The 19,986-nt window shown below is 41.0% G+C and overlaps 1 protein-coding gene across 1 annotated transcript in view; it reads right to left on the bottom strand.

The window, feature by feature from the left end:
• The window catches only part of ANKH (ANKH inorganic pyrophosphate transport regulator), a 103,505-nt gene that overhangs the window by 21,799 nt on the left and 61,720 nt on the right, over positions 1-19,986 (bottom strand). Inside the window, exons 2-6 of the mRNA XM_063130233.1 lie at positions 11,823-12,039; positions 7,843-7,961; positions 6,830-6,913; positions 4,745-4,915; positions 2,152-2,286 (exon numbers count right to left, since the gene is read on the bottom strand). Of these exons, the coding sequence (XP_062986303.1) occupies positions 2,152-2,286; positions 4,745-4,915; positions 6,830-6,913; positions 7,843-7,961; positions 11,823-12,039 (726 nt within the window). The remainder of the gene's footprint in view (positions 1-2,151; positions 2,287-4,744; positions 4,916-6,829; positions 6,914-7,842; positions 7,962-11,822; positions 12,040-19,986) is intronic.

Below are 19,986 nucleotides of genomic sequence, written 5' to 3'. Positions count from 1 at the left end.
AGCCTCTGGTCAATTTAGCTTAGTACTGTAGAAGGAAGTGGAAAATATCAGATAGATGCAACAGGGGTGGGGAAAGGGAATAAGTTGCCAGGTAACAGAAAAATAATGTGGGCAGTTGATGTGAGAGTGGGAGGGAAGGAAGAGAGGAGAGAAGAAGGGAGTCATGGCTGACTGAGAGAGAAGCTAAAGAAAGTATTCATGAGAGGAAGAAGAAAACTTCTCTCTGCTCTTCCTTCCTGCCCATTCTCCTCACATCATCTGCCGTTACCTGGCAACTTGCTCCCTTCTCCCATCACTGCTGTATCTATCTGATACTTTCAGTTCCTTCTACAATATTGTTTACTCTGACAGACACCAGATCTCCATGGTCCCAGGCAGAGATCTTTCACTGTTTTGTAGCAGGTTCCTTTAAGCTGGAGATGTCAAGAATCGAAGCTGGAGCTTTCTGCATGCAAAATATGGCCAAGTTCCTCAACTTAAAAAGGCAGGTATCGTGCAGGCAAGGATAACCTCAGGCCAACATTACTGCTGGGGTGATACAGCCTCCCATCAAATGGGAGGGAATCGCAGGCAGGTTTGTATCTATTAGCAACCTTTGGCTTGTAAGATTCACAGGCACTGGAAGAAAACACTGAAACTCCTCAGCTGACAGCACACCGAATACCCAAAGACAGAGCAAACTGAACTAGCTAAAAAAAAGGGGGTTAATGAAGGCCTTTTAAAAAAAGAAAAAAGGAGAAGCCTCTATTGAATCCCAGGAAGTTGTTCAAGTCTTGGTGCCACAATCTATGTAGCAAGAGAAGCAGGCAGGATCATACCATGTAGAATTTCCAGTGTTGGAAGTGGGCTGGGATGCCATTCTAGTCCTTTCCAGGAGGACCTAAAACCATCCCACTTTTTCAACAGATGCAATTGAGCTCACCCTAACTTGAAAGAAAACCAACCCACTTCGTACACTAAGTTTATTTTACAAGGGACTCGATCCAGGCATTCTGAAAGGCACTTCAGCTCACACAAGAGGAGGGATTAGATTCCTGCAGACTTCCATCTCCACTGGCAACACACCACATTATAAAGCACACTGTTCTCTAGTGTGTCTTGACCCACAGGATCAGCTCTTGGGAGGTGAACATTGGAGGCTGCAGCACGGAGAAAAGCCCAGCTTGCTTACAGTTCTCTGGATCTAATCCTGTAATTTTGTCATCACTCAATGGAGAATCAGGCCCTAAATTACTGTTGTGTATGCTTTGCTTTCTGAGGTTACCAAATATTCTATTCAAAAACTGAAAAACCAAAAAAATATAGTAATGCTCGGCTGAAGACCAACATGAATGGAGTTTTCTGTCTCTTTTCCCTGATATTTTTTTAAATTGAAAAACGACCACAGAGGATGCAATCTACAGCAGCGGTAGAAGGTAATAATTATTTATTCATGTGAAATTGCACCCCTCAATCTATCCACAAAGGGACATGGGGTCCCCTTTGTCTTCCCCTGCATGGGGAGGAATGCAAATTGGTGATGACAAATGATCAGAGAAAGGGTTAATCCACCTACCTTTCGTCCGCTTGGACTAACAGCCTGATGAATATGTTTTTCATTTTTAAAAAATGCAGGAGTAAATTGGAGCTACATATACTGGGCCTGTTTGCATGTCATGCCAGCCTGCCATATGTTAATTTACCTGCAGGGACTGTTACATTGTGCGGGATGCTCACAGGCACTTTTACTGTGACGTGCAAACCCATGTGGAAGGGGTTGTATGAGGTTTGTCTAATCCCGTCACATGGTGTGACAGCCCTTGCAAGGAAATCAAGCAAGGTAGGTGGGCTGTCATGTCATGCAAACCAGGTTAATGTCAAGTTTTGCCCTCGGTCATGATAAATATGAAAGAAGGTGATGAAGTTACAAAAGCAGGCAGGAAACATACTCCGATTTAGAGAGAATTTCATTCAAAATTCGGCAAGGTTTTTTTTTTTTTTTTAACACTAGGGAAAACTGACAGATCTTCAACAGCTTAACAGAATGAATTTCTAAAGAATTGGGAGCAAAATACAGGCAGATGCCAATGTAAAGATAGAGCTGGCTCTTCCGCATCTTTGAATAAATATAAGGAAGGCTTGACTATTTGGTTTTCCCAAAGAGACTCATACCTCTGTAGCTGCTGAACTGCCACCCAGATCCCGGGATACAAAGAGGTTGACGATAGGCCGGCTGATTCTTTGAGTGGCCAGAATTAATGCCAAAGGCCACCAGAAGCCAAGCATCTTTTTTATTGTAGCATCTCCCTGCAAGTAGAATGAGAAGAGAAAGTCTTTGTGAACTAAAATACTTGAACACAGGCAACAAAACAGCTAGTGTCTCTTCCAAATGCTAATTATGTTATGAGCAGGAAGAGGAACACACACAAAATCCCTCATAAACCAGTAAGTCAAAATGGAGCTATAGATTCTTAACTGCACAAATACAGATTTGGATTATGGCTGCACTAGGCATTTAGTTAATGAGATAACTGTTCTAACAGCTAACTAAAGATATCATCTGCAACTATGGATTCATGAAGTGCCAGAAGACATAAATAGATATTCTGGTGCATTTTTCTGCAAAGGGTATCTGGGAATGGCTTCCATTGCCTCACCACTGGTTCTGCCACTTTCTGTCTATCTACAAGTTTGCTTGGCTTTATGCTAATCACATTCACTTCTTAAAGATCGGCATAGAAAGAAACCAGGAAAAACTAATACATTAGAGCTGAAGAAAATGCTGTAGTTTCAGTGATGGGCAGGAGAGAGGCTATGATGTGACAGGTATAGAAAAAGTCACAATCTAAAGATCTGTTGTATTCAACATTAGGCCATCCTAGCTGCCATACACCTTACCAGCCTTCCCCAATGTGGTGGCCTCCAGATGTTTCTGGTGATAACTTCCAGCATTCCTGACCATTGACCATGCTTTCTGGGGCTGATGAGATTTGGTCTAAAACAGCTGGAGGGCACCAGACGGGGCAAGGCTGCACCATCACATTTAAGGAAAAAAGAGAAGTAACATTGAAATCAATGGGATTTACTGCCAAGCAATGAGTATACGATTGTGGTGATGTTACACTTAGCAACAACAAAAATAGGTATCTTAACAAACATAGTAATATGGGTGCACTGTAGGCTTGTTTAAAAGCCATCAAGCAGGGGTACTTCCAGACAGATTGTTCCTAGTACCAATAAATCACTGCTCTTCTCCTGTAAGCTACAAGTGGAATTGCAATTGATCTTCCATATGATTGGAGCACATTGTGCTTTTTCTGTGTGTATATCCCAGTAACTCCCATCCACACTGGTGCCCTGAGTGCTACTCTTTGGTCTTTTTTAAGGGAATGATTGTGATGCGAGTAGTGACTTATCGGACAGTGAACCTATGACAGCTCAGCACATATTCACTATATGCTTTACAGTGGGCACCATTTTCTAAACACTTGTTTATTTTTTATTGATATTTTAAAGCAGGGGTGGGCAGTCATCAGACATGCATGATCTTTGTTTTTTACCAGAACCCTGAGATCTACCAACCGGAGCAGGGTGCAAAATACATAGAATTATTGCCCTATGTTCCTTGTGGACCATTCTTCGGAAAATGATAGACAGCATAGAAGTAGCCCTAAGTAAGAAAACTGTAAAGTTTCAGACAGGTAGGTGCAATGGTCTGCGTGGAAGGGGAATCCTCAAATTTCTGTGGGGTGGGGTGGAGTGATTTGCTTTCCCTTCTTTCCTTCTTTGGATTTTTGGGCCATTTCTATGAAAATGGCATACATTATAGAGGTATCTCCATGCAAAGTTTTATGAAGCGGTACAGAGGCTAGGGAGTTATGATAACTGAAAAGCATTTTCACAGTGAACAGGGCCATCTCACTCTCCCCTCCTCCCCTCCCTCAAAGCACAGTGGTTGGAGAGCTCGCACTAAAGCATGACCTATAAATAGAAGATGGACCTGTCAGTTGTTCAAATCTGCTCCCTCCCTCTTCTCATCAGCCTTTAGAGAACAAAAGCAAAAGATGTTATTTTTGAAGAAACACTGTCTACCTTTCTGAGGCAAAATCAGATGTACTCTTTCATTTGAGTGATATTTCACTATTACTTTAATATTTCTTTAAAAGAATTATAGCCAGAAAATAATTATATCGGTACTTTTAATCTCTCCTGTAAGATGCTTTGAGTCTATTTTTAGAGAGAGGCTTCAAAGAAATTTAATGAATGAAATGAATATGCGTTGAGCTATGGTAGATTCTCCTGCCTGATATGTCACTGCCCTTATCAAAACAAGGGCTCTTTAAAAAAAAAAAAAAGGAAGAGTAGTCTTCAGTTCTCCCCTCACCCCAAAGGACAAGACTTTCTGCAGTGAGAAAGGAGATAAAAGCTACACTGGGAAAACACAGATGATGACATCATGTGGCCCCCACACAAAATGTGAGTGAATGAACCATCATCCAGAAGCAGTCCTGGTCACCTGTGTTAACAACCTCTTCCAAAACCTTCCCTACCTAGTGACCTATAGGAGAGTTGGTTCCTTTTTCTTACAAGTTTTTAATGTGCCACAAATGTCTAGCTTAAGCGTATGTGGACAAATGATCAATGGGGCAGAAGGGCTAGTAAAAAAAAATTCCCCCCCTGGGCTAGTGATTTTGCGTCATTATTTGCAAGGCTGATGTCTTGAATCTAATCTTGTAGCTAAATTTACCAAGGCATAAAAACATACCCCCATCTCTGGTCCACTACTGTCAGGAATAATGTCATGTATGTTTCTGTAGTAACCCAGACATAAGGTGGTACATCGGACAAGTGCTCCCATGTACAAAGACAGTATGGGGATGAGAAGAGGCTCTCTGCATTCCAAGTGACTGTGCAGTAAAATGGCTACAAAAACAACCTGTTGGAGAAAGGAAAGGTAAAAAGAAAGACAAGTTATGAAAATGTAATTCTGAATAACTATCAGAAAACTAAACAACTTTGGATCCAGCCATAATTTTCAGAACATTATTCAGCTGCTACATAGTCATGGTGAGATGAAATATACATGTGTTCAGTTCTGAAAAAACTTTGTGCTTGCTGCTTTTTTGGCGAATACACAACCAACACAGGAGGTAGCAAAGAGCAGAACTACTTGGTCAGTTTTGTTAGGCATGTTGTATTATAAAAAATGGAGATATGCGAGTCTGACGAAGCCAACATTTTATTTAGGGAAGAACTTGTGAGCTCATTCATGAAGAGCTGTGGGCATGGATAGATGGTTGGGGGAAGGATCCTGAGAATTTTTAAAAAATTAAAATAAAGGGTGCTTATAGAAAGAGTTCTTTTGTGGGCAATAGGAGGGAGAAATGGGGTGATGCAGAGAAGTTTTGGGGAATGGATAGGAAAAAATGTAGGAAATAAATGTATATTCCAGTGCATGACAATACATCTCATCTAGTAGCATTCATCCTTTTAAAATGTTATTACCACTATTTATTTATTTTTTATTACATATTTATATTGCCCAACAGCCTAGGCTCTCTGGGCAGTTTACAACTAAAACCATGATATAACAATCCAACTTAAAGCTTTAAAAATTACATAAAACCGGAATAAGTTACAGTCCAGGGAAGGCTTATCTAAAAATATGTTTTTAGGATGCATTTAAGAGTTATTACAATTTCTGCTTCCTGAACTGCACTACAGAGAAGGCCTGCTACCGAATGACACTTAAAAAAAAAAAATCAATGGCAAAAACCCAGTTAAATGTCAAAGGCATAATATTAGGATGATTTAATAGTAAGAAGCAAGCAAAAAGCAAGGGACAATAGAGTTTTTGTTTTTATGTGAATAGTTTTAAGTGAATATTCGGTAACAAGACCGTTAAATTTTACATGTCTACATTTAATGTCTCTGCAAGCATTAATTGGGCTGAAGTATCATTATTGAGCATTAGTGAGCATCGTTATAATAAGAAGAGAAATATTGTTGATTTAAAATGCCAAGAAGAACATTTAATAGTTTTCTTCAGAGAAGTGGAATTCCTTAAATTGCCATTTTGGTAATTCAAATTTTAAAATGTTCTGAAAGAGAATTCACACAACCATTTTCAAGGTATTTCTCTTTCAGGATATGGTAACTTACACTTTTGCCATAAAGTTTTTACAAGACTTTACAATCAGAATGAGATTTGTCGATAATTTCTCATGACTTTTCCACCAAAAAAATAGTTGTGTGAACTGGCTGAGAGAGAGGGAGGACAAAATAAAACCAAAAGAATAATATTAATACAGAAAGTCAAAGTAAACAATGGATTTAATGACAGTCATTTCATCACCATCACTAACATTTATTTCTTGAGTCATATTTATTCATGCCAGCTATGACAGAAACAAAAAAATATAGCTAGATTTTTCTATTCAGCAACAAAATTATATTAGTATAGTTCAATAGTATGAACAATATGGAAGAGTTAGTAATGTTAATAGTCCATAACATTTAATATATATTCAGTATCAACTCCTCAGTGCTGATGTCAGCAAGCATGTAGGGAATCCTACATCTATACATAAGTTTGCAAACACAGAGGCCTGGTTCACATTTAATGACACTCGCAATCTTTGAAATTTTGGGTTGTCATGAACAAGGCAGCATGCTGGTGCTCAGTCTGAGCACCAGCATGCTGCCTCATTCAAGACAACCCATAATTTTAAAGTATTGTGGTTTGCCATTACATGTGATCTCGCCCAAACTGTTCCAAGCATGGTTATGGTGTAGGTTTCGCTAGTCTCTTTCTCTAGTAGAAATAGTTGTGATTAGAGCAAGGCTTTACCTGAGCAATGACATCTGAGATGGAGGCACATCCCACCAGAAAACTGTATTTGTGTTTCAAAAGAATGCCCGCATGGGTCCAAGCCTGAAGAGGGTAGAAACAGAAAGTTAAGGACAGCTTGATTAACAGAGATGCCTTTTTAACTTCAGATTGCCTCTGAGATTAATGGAGATCGCAAAGCTCCAGTATTTGGTGGAATATCCCAGAGTTATGTAACCAATTGTTGTGTCTTCCCCCCCCCCCCCATGCGCAATCTCTCTAGCCCGAGATATCCCAAACTCAGACGTAATTTATCAGTTACGACGGTGGAAAATTGCTTCAGTGTAAAATGTGGTTTCCAAATGGAACGGATTTTCATAGACGAGCCTTTAGTCCTCAAGGTGTTGTTGAACTACAATTCCCATCGCCCCCAGCATGACCAGTGGTCAGGAATGCTGGGAGCTGTAGTACAACAACTGAGGATCCAAGATTGGGAAATGGTTCTAGACAAAGAAACATTAGCTCTATGCAAGTGTTTGCCTGCTGACATGTAGGGCAAAAGTGGGAGGGGGGATATAGACCCACATATAAGCCCACACATAAGTCCTGAGTGTGATGGTCTGTAAAGGGTTCTGGGGTGGAAAAGGGCTCTGAATGCGCTTTTAGAGCCATTTTCAGACCTTTGCACTCAAGGCATGAAGGTCTAATTGGCAACTGGGTATGCAGAGATGTTGGATTGCTAACCTCTCAAGCCTAATATCTACTTACACAAGAGATGACAGGAAGTGAGTTGCTGTTTTTTAAATGACAGACTTTACCAAACACCTCATAAAACTGAGGCCGCATGTTCAGACGCGTAGTTAAAAGAAGACTCTGAGTGAAACATATGAAGAGGAAGTTGGCAGGCAGGAGTCAGTGAAGGGCCCTACCTGGATCCACTCCTGGGCCAAAAGAGGCAGTAGCTGAGTCAAGTACCACTATCTATTTCACCACATTCTCCAAGTGCAAGGATAGGAAAGTAAGTTGAAACTCACCATGGCATCCATAAAAGGGAAGGCTGCAAGATAAAGGAAGGCCTTGCGCGTTTTACTTCCCACTGAGTCGTCCACGTGATGCAACTTGTTAATAATGTAGTAACCCAAATCACTGTACGCTGCAGGAATAAAAATAAGAATACTATCAAAAACAGCAGCAATAATAATGCACTTTTTAAAAACCAAGTACTTAATACTCTGGGTGTTTCAAGACAAAAAGAAAGATGGGAGTAATTAATGCTGTCACCTTCTTGGGGGAGCACTGGTGTTGAAATTATTTATAAACAAGCCAACTTATCAATGAGATGAACTCACGTACTTGTACGGACTTGTCTGAAATTGCATCAACTTCTGCCAGACTAATACAAGCAACCAATGTCATTTTCTAGCAAAATTAGTGATGCTAAGCCTTGGGATGCTTATTTCACCGCCCAGCCCCACCCGACCCCATCTTGATCTCTCTCATTCTCTGCCATCTGGAACCTTGCTTGACTGAGACTGTGGCCACCAATATAACTTCTTCTCCTCTACAGCTCCCCCTTGCTACCTAGTGCAGGATACTGGTCACCTGACCTGTTTCTTTTCTCTCTCCTCAATGGTCTTTCCTCATCTCATTTCTCTTTCTAGCTCTTCTCCTCCATCTGGTCTTTTGCAAGCCCTCTTTTTCATACCCCAAACATTCTCTTTCTCCCACCTCAGGTCTGGTTTCTTACTGTCCGGGGGCCAAAGTTCTATCTCCAGTGCAATAAAATCACCAAACCATAATTGAAATGTACAAACAGACAGGCCTTTGTGGACAAATGAATTTTTCAAGATGTTGTTATTCAACACATTACTGTTATGGATTTGTATACTCCAGGAGTTCCTGCAGCACAGCAGCAATCATAATGTGTACATCTCCCATAAACATGCACAAAAAATGTAAGTTTCCTTTCGCTAGGAAATATTGGCACCTCCTGACAAGCAACATGAGACTTGAGAAACTGTGAATCAGCCACCCATTTAGGTACCACTACCAGAGTTCCACATATAAAATGGATTTTTCAACTGAAGCCCATAAATGACCTTCTGGTGCCTGCCCAACCTCAGAACAATATGACAGACCCCTTCCTAATCCTCTGAATTCCCCATTAATTGCAGCAGGAAGGGAGGGGAGCTGTCTTGGCTTTGCGCCAGGAGGGAAAGACAGAACCTGTCCCTCCCCACATGTCTTCTAACATGTGTAGGGGATTTAGGAGAGTAGCAGAGTTGTTCTCTCATATCTGCCAGGATTCGCAGGCATTTAGAAGCAGTGAGAATCCTTCTCACAGCCTCCAAGTGCTGTCAAAGCACAGCACAAGATAAAGGAATTACTCATTTTATGCCATGCTATGAAGACATTCTAAAGCAGCAAGATGGATTCTTTCTGTTTCCAACTGCCTGTAAATACTGGACACACCCACATGCATGTATGTGTGCTGAAAAATCACATTGCTCTTACTAATATTTTCAACACCATCATTAACACAGCTGAGGTGAGCTATACAGAGAAAATGATAAACCTTTCCCATTTAAGGTCTGAAGAGAAGGATGTCAATATTCTGAGGAAACCTTTTGGTAATAATGGTTTTGCCAATATATCAGAATAGGGGGAAATTATAATGCTGGTTCATCTCTTGCTCCTTGTAGAGCAAAAATTAGTAATAAACTCCAAACAAAACTCTTGGGAGTTTTGTTAGATAAATTTTCTTAAGAAAATGAAATTATGAATGCAAAAGAAATTCCAGTGTAAGAGCTCGAGGATTACACTGAATCCAGGTGACTTCCTCTAATATATCATCAAAAGTAAGCCTTCCTTGAAGAAGATATTATTATTATTATTATTATTATTATTATTATTATTATTATTATTATTCGCTTTGAAAGATCTTAACAAGTAACTGAATACTGATCCTATATTGGCAAATCTCCACAAGGGACTCTGGACAACAGTTGCATTTTAAGCCAAGTATCCATAGGCAATTTTGAAAATCAACTACTGAACGCTTATGTAATGAAAAGCTAGGATGTCAAAAATGGCTCAGAGCCTCAGGGCTGCATTAGCCAACCTTCTTGAAATAATCTAATTGGAGGAAATGTTCAGTGTTCATAGGCATGCTGGCTCTCCATTAATTTTACTGTGTAATTTAAATGACTTTAAGGCTGCAATCCTATACCCACCTACCTTGGAGTAAGCCCTACTGAATTCAACAAGATTTATCTCTGGAGAGACACATAGGACTGCATCCCAAAACATGCTAGTGCGAAACAGTGAAATCTTCTAATACAGTAGAAGTGTTTTTTTCTTCTCCCCAAGTTACTTAGCACCAATAATAGACTCTATTCTGCCATGTAAGGCTTGTGCACAATCCACCTGAAGATACCATTATTATGCAAGGATGAGGCTTATAGTGAGGTAAAAAAAGTATTAGTATAGTCATTTTAATGATATGGTAAGTGGCTTGCATCATTCTGAGAAGAGGAGGATACTGACTGAGAATCCATCAATACACAACTTCATGTGGTCTTGGCATGTTAAGAACCTAAACTCAAAACTAGTACTTGGGATGTTATACTATTTACAAGGCATTATACTATTTACAAGTACCACGGGTGTGAAATGCCTACCCCAAATTGGTTTAGGAGTCATGTCAGGATTTAATTTTATTGCTGAATCTTTGAGATAGATTATACTGTAAATAAATATTTGTACTGTTCATATTGTATTTGAATCACTTTTTATACATGCCACCCAGAGAACTTTGATTATGGGGGTGGCTGGTACAGAAATACCACAAATAAATAATAAAGAAATTGATATTTGCATAGTAAAGTGGGGATCTTCCAACCTGGCCAGTCCAAAGCGAAGAGCAGCCTGGCCTCAGTCATTAACTGGAAGACCAGTAGCTACAGGGAGTTTGCTTCTACCTCCCTTCTAGAAATAGCTCTGCTGCAACGGTCAGTTATCGAGTAGCTTCATAGGCAACAGGAAGGACTTTCTCGACACTACAACCCACCAGAGGGCTGCAGAAAGATTGCATCCCATTGCTCCCAGAATGGTTAGCAGGGGGAACGTCAGCTTGGCCCCCAAAATGGATTTAAATGCAAATGTTAAAACCAACTCCTCTCATTCTAGCATCCTCAAACTGATCTCCCTCCTATATATTTTCTATCCACTATTTTTCCCTATGTGGTTAATGCCTTAGATCAGAGGTGGGCAGAAAGTAGATCTCCAGATGTTCTGGACCTCAATTGCAAAAACTGGGGAAGGCTGGTTTAAGTAATCAGTTCTTGCAGATTTCCCCTTATATTCCTGCACCGGGCACAGACATTTTGCTTGTGGGGGGATCCTGTGTTTGCTGCCCACTGCCTAGTTCCAACCACAACAGAGCAGCAAATTAAATCCGGCTGCTCCCTACAGGTGTGGAATGGAACTGCTGTACAATTAATGTTGGTATTATGAATCTCTTTTGTGTAATGTCTGAGATCCTGCTATTAGAAAGGAAATTCTAAAATGACAACAATTCTTTATAGTTTTCCAAAAACCCTCAACAGAACTAAGTGAAGAACACATTAACTTTTCCAGTGTTAAAATAAATGCATGATTGATGTGTTCTTTTAATACAATAATCTGCTTCAAGTCCAAGGCAGAACAGTAGTCCAGAATAAATAAACAAACTGTGAGAGTATTTAAGGCTGTGCTGCCAAACTGTCACTAAGTTCTTTCTTTTTTTTACTTCTAAGATTCGCCTGAGGCAATCTTGAGGGGTATGCTGTGTGCTTAGTGAAGACCTATTGGTGCCATCAGATAAAGCTCTACCCACAAGACCTTTCCCCGTTCCCTCAAAACGTAAAATGAACATGTACATAAGCAGGCAGATTTTAGCACATGGAGGAGAAATGGGTCAACAAGCCAAACAAGCAGAAGTACAGTTTCAACAGCAATTGGACGGCAGGCTTACCTATCAAGGTGTGAAATACAGCAGCCACACCACCAGCCACAACCATGCACAAAACTGCTTTGGTTCTGTCCCTCTTACTGTTAACAAACACCAGCCCCACATTCTTGAAGTCACTCATTGGACCTGTGAAAAACTTCATAAGCGAGTATGCCAATCCATAGCTGGCTAGCATTTCTACGGCATCTTCCTTAACAGCTGCGATACCTCTGTTCAAAGCCTAAGGGAAGAACAAAACAAAACAAGAAAAAGGAATAGACATTAATATGTGCCAAGCATCTTTGAAAACTCAGAATGACAGAAAGCAATAGTATTGTATGATCTATTTTGCAATAGAATTTTAACAGGCCATGCTTAACCACAATTTAAGGCCAATATTGCTGATATATTATTAATTTAATAGAGCTACCACAGAGAGCTGCCATCTGTATGAAAAGAAAAATACAACAGGAACAAGTCTTTAAAAGGCACACAAGGCACTTCACCAGCTAAATGTTTTCAACAAAGTTCAAAGTGTATTATTATGAAAGAGAATAGAGTATATCTAACTTCTAATCATTTCCTAGACAAGCCAGGAAGACAACATTTTGAACTCATGCACAGACAGGAATGGGAAAGTCCAAAATTTTATTAAATATTAATTGGATAAAATAAAGAATAATATATAATAAATTACTCTGCATATGTCTGAGGCCCAGAAAGTAAGGGTACTTCCAAACACGTCTTTTATTATTCAAATTGCCTCATTCATAGTATCTGGCCAGCAAGTGGGTGAAGACTACATCTTCCATATGTAGTCATTCTGCATCTTCCCATCACTTCTTATCAGGGCCAACCCAAGACATTTTGTTGCCTCAGGGAGAAAAAAAATGCTAGTAGAGCACAAGTTGTGAATATAGAATTTTTAACAAGCAGTTGCTTTGATAGAACACTGTTGTTGTTTTGCAGTTGTGAATATTCACATATTCACAACTGCAGGAAGGATTTAAACATTGCAACTGCATGAAGGAAACCAACAACTACCTTGTTTAAAATTGTAACTGTACTCTCTGAAAGTTGTTACACTTGTGTTCTACCAAACCAACTGCTTGTTAAAAATTCTATATTTACAACTGCATCTTCTGAATGTTATCATACTTGTGCTCTACTAGCCATTATTAGGCCCTTCTTTGTTATCAATAATCTCCTCTACTGTATGGGCAGGAGGCAAGTTTAGGGAGGGGTGGTATGGGCTGTCTGGCACACACAGCTATCCTCCAACAGAGGGGAAAAGCCGGGGAGTTCAGGATAAATGGTCAGAGGGCCACCGCCTCTGCCACCCAATACCTGCCACCTGGTTGCTTCAGATATGTCTGGCCCTGTTTCTTAGAGTAGAGGAGGGGAAGTGGGCTAGCTGTTCAATGTTTTCTGGGTGGTAAGGCTAGGAGCAGTCCATCTGGAACCACCGTTTGTAAAAGAGAGCATGGTACCATGCTTGATCATTCAGTTACTTTACCGAAAGCAGTGGAGGCTAGTGGCTCCAATTTCGGTGTGACTGTGGATCTGCTCTGGATTTGAGACAGAATCAGTCAGAACTCTAAAGAACCTATCCAAAGCGCTGAAACCTATCCCCCAAATAGGTTTAGCACCTTCAAAATCTCCTTTAGAGGTCTTCTGACTGAAACCCAGAATGGATTTACAGCCCAATCGAAATAGGAGTCACCAGCCTCTACTGACAGGAATGGCAAAGCTCTAGTGTCTTCTCCTAATGTTTAATAAAAGAACTTGGTCTTTTCTCCCAGACACCTTGCCTATACTGTTAGACACACAAATTGTTAGCCTTGAAACAAAAGAAGTAAGGCACCTACTGTAGTCACTAAGCGCAATTTTGAATTTTTCTTCCCTTGCATTTTTTGTTTGTGTGAAGATCCTTGGTGGCCATAGTTTCAAGGGCAGAAAATAGATTCAAAGCACTTCCCCCCGCTCTGTGCCCTAAGATTTCTCTTGGCGCTTGCTAACAAAGCTGTGTCTCTCGTACCCTCAAGTTGCCAGTACAGACATTTCCATCCTGTCAGAAATATGATTCAGTGTCAAAGCATAAAGAGAGAAAGTGAATTTATCACCAACGGAATGGCAGCCTGACACGGGCTGTGCATTCATCTGACATAGTCCCATTCAGATTTTGATTGCCTAGATAAAAGGATGATTTAAGCACAGGACATAAACCTTCAGTGCACACAGGATCTGAGGGGAAAGTACTGACTAATAACCATGTTTTTCGAATAGCTGCAGGAGGATTGTCATTGCACAGAGAGGGGGGAAACCTATGATGCAATGGAAGAAAGCAGCAAGCGTTAATTTAGCCATGACTGTATCATGGCCACAGGAGTGTTGCTGTAGAGATGCTACTCCTTTCACCTCTGACTGCCCCTGAGCTTCCAAAACGTTAGTCTGCAAACTCAAGGCTATAGCTGCATCTTTCCTTACTTACATGGAGGCTTTTTTTTTTTTAAAGAGCTTTTCCTCTTTATGGAAACACAATAAAGTTTGGGGCATTTTTATAAAGAAAAAAGGTGCTTAAGGAGGGGACACAATGGAAGTTTAGAAAATTATGAACATCAGGTAAAATTACCCCCCCCTCTCTCTCTCTCACACACACACACATTACATGAGATTACACAATTAAAGTGGCCACTGGCAGGTTCAGATCAGACAAAAGAAAGCAAACACTAAACTTATGAAAATCAATTCTACGAAATATGGTGACTAGCTTACATGTACTTAGAACTGAACTACACAAATTTGTGGAGGATAGAGTCTACCAAAGGTCATTAGCCATGATAGTTGAATGGAACTTCCATGTTCAGAGGCAGTGTAACCCCAAATACTTTATGTGGGGAACAAAGAATACGGGAGGGTTCCTGCCTTCATGCTTTGCTTGTAAACTTCCCATAATAAATCTGGCTGATCACTGGAGATCAGTATTCTCCTCTAGAGAGATCCTTGGTCTGGTTTGTGGGACTGTCCTTAAGTTCTTTGGCTAAGCACTCATAGTGAGAGACTGTCTCAACTCAGTTATTCCGCTAAGGAGGAATAGCTGACTGGATAAATCATTGGAGGGTTGGTACTGTAAAAACAATGACACCATGCAAACGTTGGCTTCCCAATTGGTGACCACTGCAGAAAACTAACATGAATGTCAGTTGCTCAGCTTAATTTACTACCTCCAGACAAACCAAATGTTTTGACTGATCAGCTCAGCCTTTCCCTTTTTAAAGCCAAAGAAGAGGGGCTAATAAAATGGAACTTTCAAAAAAATTCATTGGTATTCTTTCAGGCTATAAAACAGTTTCCCCCCAAATGTTTTGATACCTGAAGCAGCTCCACAGGCTACTATGGATTAAATTTGGAGGCCACATGTCACTGTACAATATTGTTCTGCCCCTGCCAGGCCCAGGCCCAAGGCAGCACTGGGTTTTGCAAGCCCTCCTAGAGCTGTTATTATAGAATGAAAAGGATGGAGAGCAATGAAGCAAAAATACAACCCTGTGCAACCTCTGAGAAGCCAGGAAAGCTGTTCGTAGGTCTAAGTGATTTATTTTGCCGAAGCAAAGAGTGACTGCTAGTGTGTAACCTTGGTACCTGTTGATAACAAGAATACTTCGATAAGAAGCTGAGGAACATCCGCGGCACAGCAGATGATATATCTTTAATGCCTCCGGAGAAGAAGATAACAGTTGTCTAGAAAAAGACCCTGATATGAAAAATGCTGATGAAGCAACAGAAAGACAATGACAGAGGCAATGGTGACATCTTCCCCTAGAAAGATTCTGAGTGTACGCACGTGTATGCACACCCACACCCACCATGAACATCTTAATGCCTGGATCAAAAAAGATACAAATGATGAAAAGATCTGGTCCGATCCCTGATCACTATGAAAGGGGATGTCCAAATATCACCTTTATTTATATTTTAAACTAGATGGGCTATTAAGCTAGATGGGCTGAAGGGAATTTTAATAGGGAGAAGCAAGTTTAGAATTCTTATTACAACTGCTTTCATTAATTGTTTGGTGTTATGACCTCAGAGTCCAGCACTGACCTGGACTCAAGAGCCCAAGTAACCACTGGAGCCAACAGAGGAGGCACTAGACCCAAGCACCACTGCAGCACCAGAGACCGCCATGCCCTGGATGCGTGAGCGTGGACTAAGAACTGTGCCCACAGAGCTTGACTCCAGCACTGGGCCATCTACAAGAGCTCCACACCCATTTAGGGAGCCAGTGTGCCAACGCCAGCAACACAGCCAGTATGAGCTCTTGGAGAGACAGAGGACTGCTAGGCTTTGGACTTGTCCCTTTAAGGTTTTCCACTTTCTAGGAACAGTGGAGTCTGAAAGTGACTAAAGCAAAAAGGGCTCATAACCTGTGGGAGCGTGTTGCTCACTAGGAGCTCTCCTAAGTGCTGCAATTAACTGACCTGTATTTTTGCCCTCAGCACTCCTGCTTTAGACCAGAAGGCAACACTTTGTCAGTGCTCTTGTTATAATGATTTCCAAAGGGGAAGTAGTGGTAGTCTCCATTCAGAAGACACTTTAAACCATGGCTTTATCCACGTGGTTAAGCCAGAAAGCCAGGCTCCATTCACAAGACACCTTAAACCATAGCTTTAACTATGGTGAACAAAGCAAAAAGCCTTATTCACTGTGGTTAAAGCCATGGTTTAAGGTGTCTTCTGAACACAGCCTGGCTTTCTGGCTTAATCACCATGGTTAAAGACATGGGCTAAGGCATTTTTTTTAAAAAAAATTAAATTAAAAAAACACCTTCTGGATGGAAAGATGTCCAATACATATATGTAATCCTGGTCAAGAGATGCTTGTCTTAATGCGGTCTCCCTAAGACCAGGCATATTGTATCATCAGTTCTCCAAATGCAGTGCTGCCATAATGCTGGCTTTAATGAGAAATGGCAAGTTCATTTTGGGCCTGTCCAGACAATAAGCTAAACCATGGTTAGGCCAAGAACCCTTTTGCAGCAAATGGTTAGTGAGTGTGTTTAAACCGTGGTTATGTAGCCACCATGGTTAGGAATGGTTCACACAACATGGTAAGCCATATTTAGCTCAAAAGTTCAAGGAGGAAATTTGTGCCAAAGTACCATATTGAAAACCAAAATTCAGCTCAAGCTGGCTAAATATATTGAATCCGAAAACAGAGAATCATTTCAATGGCTTTTGTCCTGATCCAAGTCTGAAAAGTAAATAAATGCCGTGCATGAGAGGAGGGTCAGGGGGAGATGCACCGTGAAGTTGAAAGGAAGTGGAGGATATCACATCTCACAAAATGATGTAACCAGAAGGACACAAAGATATTTGGTGCTGATTCTTAAGAGATAAGGAAGGTTATGAACCCAAGCCACACATCACTGAATAAGATTTAAATAAATAAATAAGAGGTGTTATCGTGAATGGGTATGAAGAGAAACAAAATTCAGACTTGTAGAGGGAGATTACGGGTTAATACAGTATAAAGGGGGACAACATATTGGTCCATATGAGCTCTTTGAAAGCCAAGCACTGGCTTTACATACCAAAGCTCCAAAGTCCAATTCTCAGGAACTCCAGCTAGTAGGATCTCTGGGAGCCAAGCTGGAAAAGGCATCCATCTGAGAGCTCCTATAACCATATCCAAGGAGAACAGAATTTTTAATACGGGATTTTGGCAGTTGAAGATTGTTGTGCAATGATGAGAAACACTGAACTAGGTGGAGTTCACCTTTCACTGACTCCTCCATATGGGCAACTTTCTTCCAACAACCTAAAAGACGGCTTTATACATGGACTTCACCAGATGGCCGACACCGAAATCAGATTGATTACATCCTTTGCAGCCAAAGGTGGCGGACATCTATACAGACGGTAAAAACAAGACCTGGAGCTGACTGTAGTTCAGATCATGAACTTCTTATTGCACAATTTAGAATCAAACTAAAGAGAATAGGGAAGACCCACAGATCAGTTAGATATGAGCTCACTAATATTCCTAATGAATATGCAGTGGAAGTGAAGAATAGATTTAAGGGACTAGAGTTATTAGATAGGGTCCCGGAAGAACTATGGACAGAAGTTTGCAACATTGTCCAAGAGGTGGCAACAAAAAACGTCCCAAAGAAAAAGAAAACCAAGAAGGCAAGATGGCTGTCTGCTGAGACACTGGAAGTAGCCCAAGAAAGAAGGAAAGCAAAGGGCAACAGTGATAGGGGGAGATATGCCCAATTAAATGCAAAATTCCAGAGGTTAGGCAGAAGAGATAAGGAATTATTTTTAAACAAGCAATGTGCGGAAGTGGAAGAAGACAATAGAATAGGAAGGACAAGAGACCCCTTCCAGAAAATTAGAAACATCGGAGGTAAATTCCAGGCAAAAATGGGTATGATCAAAAACAAAGATGGCAAGGACCTAACAGAAACATAAGAGATCAAGAAAAGGTGGCAAGAATATACGGAAGATCTGTATAGGAAGGATAATAATATCGGGGATAGCTCAGACGGTGTGGTCAGTGAGTTAGAGCCAGACATCCTGAAGAGTGAGGTTGAATGGGCCTTAAGAAGCATTGCTAATAACAAGGCAGCAGGAGACAACGGTATCCCAGCTGGACTGTTTAAAATATTGCAAGATGATGCTGTCAAGGTGATGCATGCCATATGCCAGCAAATTTGGAAAGCACAAGAATGGCCATCAGACTGGAAAAAATCAACTTATATCCCCATACCAAAAAAGGGAAACACTAAAGAATGTTCAAACTATCGGACAGTGGCACTTATTTCACATGCCAGCAAGGTAATGCTCAAGATCCTGCAAGGTAGACTCCAGTAATTCATGGAGCGAGAAATGCCAGATGTACAAGCTGGGTTTAGAAAAGGCAGAGGAACTAGAGACCAAATTGCCAATATCCGCTGGATAATGGAGAAAGCCAGGGAGTTCCAGAAAAACATCTATTTCTGTTTTCTTGACTATTCTAAAGCCTTTGATTGTGTGGATCATAACAAACTGTGGCAAATTCTTGGTGGTATGGGGATACCAAGTCATCTTGTCTGCCTCCTGAGGAATCTGTATAACGATCAAGTAGCAACGGTAAGAACAGACCACGGAACAACGGACTGGTTTAAGATTGGGAAAGGAGTACGGCAGGGTTGTATACTCTCACCTTACCTATTCAACTTGTATGCAGAATACATCATGCGACATGCTGGGCTTGACGAATCCAAGGCTGGAGTTAAAATCGCAGGAAGAAACATTAACTATCTCAGATATGCAGATGACACCACTTTGATGGCTGAAAGCGAGGAGGAGCTGAGGAGCCTTATGATGAAGGTGAAAGAAGAAAGTGCAAAAGCTGGGTTGCAGTTAAACCTCAAAAAAACCAAGATTATGGCAACCAGCTTGATTGATAACTGGCAAATACAGGGAGAAAACGTGGAGGCAGTGACAGACTTTGCATTTCTGGGCGCAAAGATTACTGCAGATGCTGACTGCAGCCAGGAAATCAGAAGACGTTTACTTCTTGGGAGGAGAGCAATGACAAATCTTGATAAAATAGTTAAGAGCAGAGACACCACACTGACAACAAAGGTCCGCATAGTTAAAGCAATGGTATTCCCCGTAGTAACCTATGGCTGCGAGAGCTGGACCATAAGGAAAGCTGAGCGAAGGAAGATAGATGCTTTTGAACTGTGGTGTTGGAGGAAAATTCTGAGAGTGCCTTGGACTGCAAGAAGATCAAACCAGTCCATACTCCTGGAAATAAAGCCAGACTGCTCACTTGAGGGAATGGTATTAAAGGCAAAACTGAAGTCCTTTGGCCACATAATGAGAAGACAGGATACCCTGGAGAAGAGGCTGATGCTAGGGAAAGTGGAAGGCAAAAGGAAGAGGGGCCGACCAAGGGCAAGATGGATGGATGATATTCTGGAGGTGACAGACTTGATCTTAGGGGAGCTAGGGGTGGCGACAGCCAACAGAAAGCTCTGGCGTGGGCTGGTCCATGAAGTCACGAAGAGTCGGAAGCGACTAAACGAATAAACAACAACAAAGTGTAAGGTAACCCACAATTTAATAAACAAAAGCCTCCTCACACTGTTGGAAGAAAAGGTGATATTTAATACTTCCTTTTCCTCTCCCTGCTA

This window comes from Elgaria multicarinata, chromosome 7, assembly GCF_023053635.1.
Source record: "Elgaria multicarinata webbii isolate HBS135686 ecotype San Diego chromosome 7, rElgMul1.1.pri, whole genome shotgun sequence".
Taxonomy (NCBI): Eukaryota; Metazoa; Chordata; class Lepidosauria; order Squamata; family Anguidae; genus Elgaria; species Elgaria multicarinata.
This window is presented reverse-complemented; position numbering and strand designations above follow the sequence as displayed.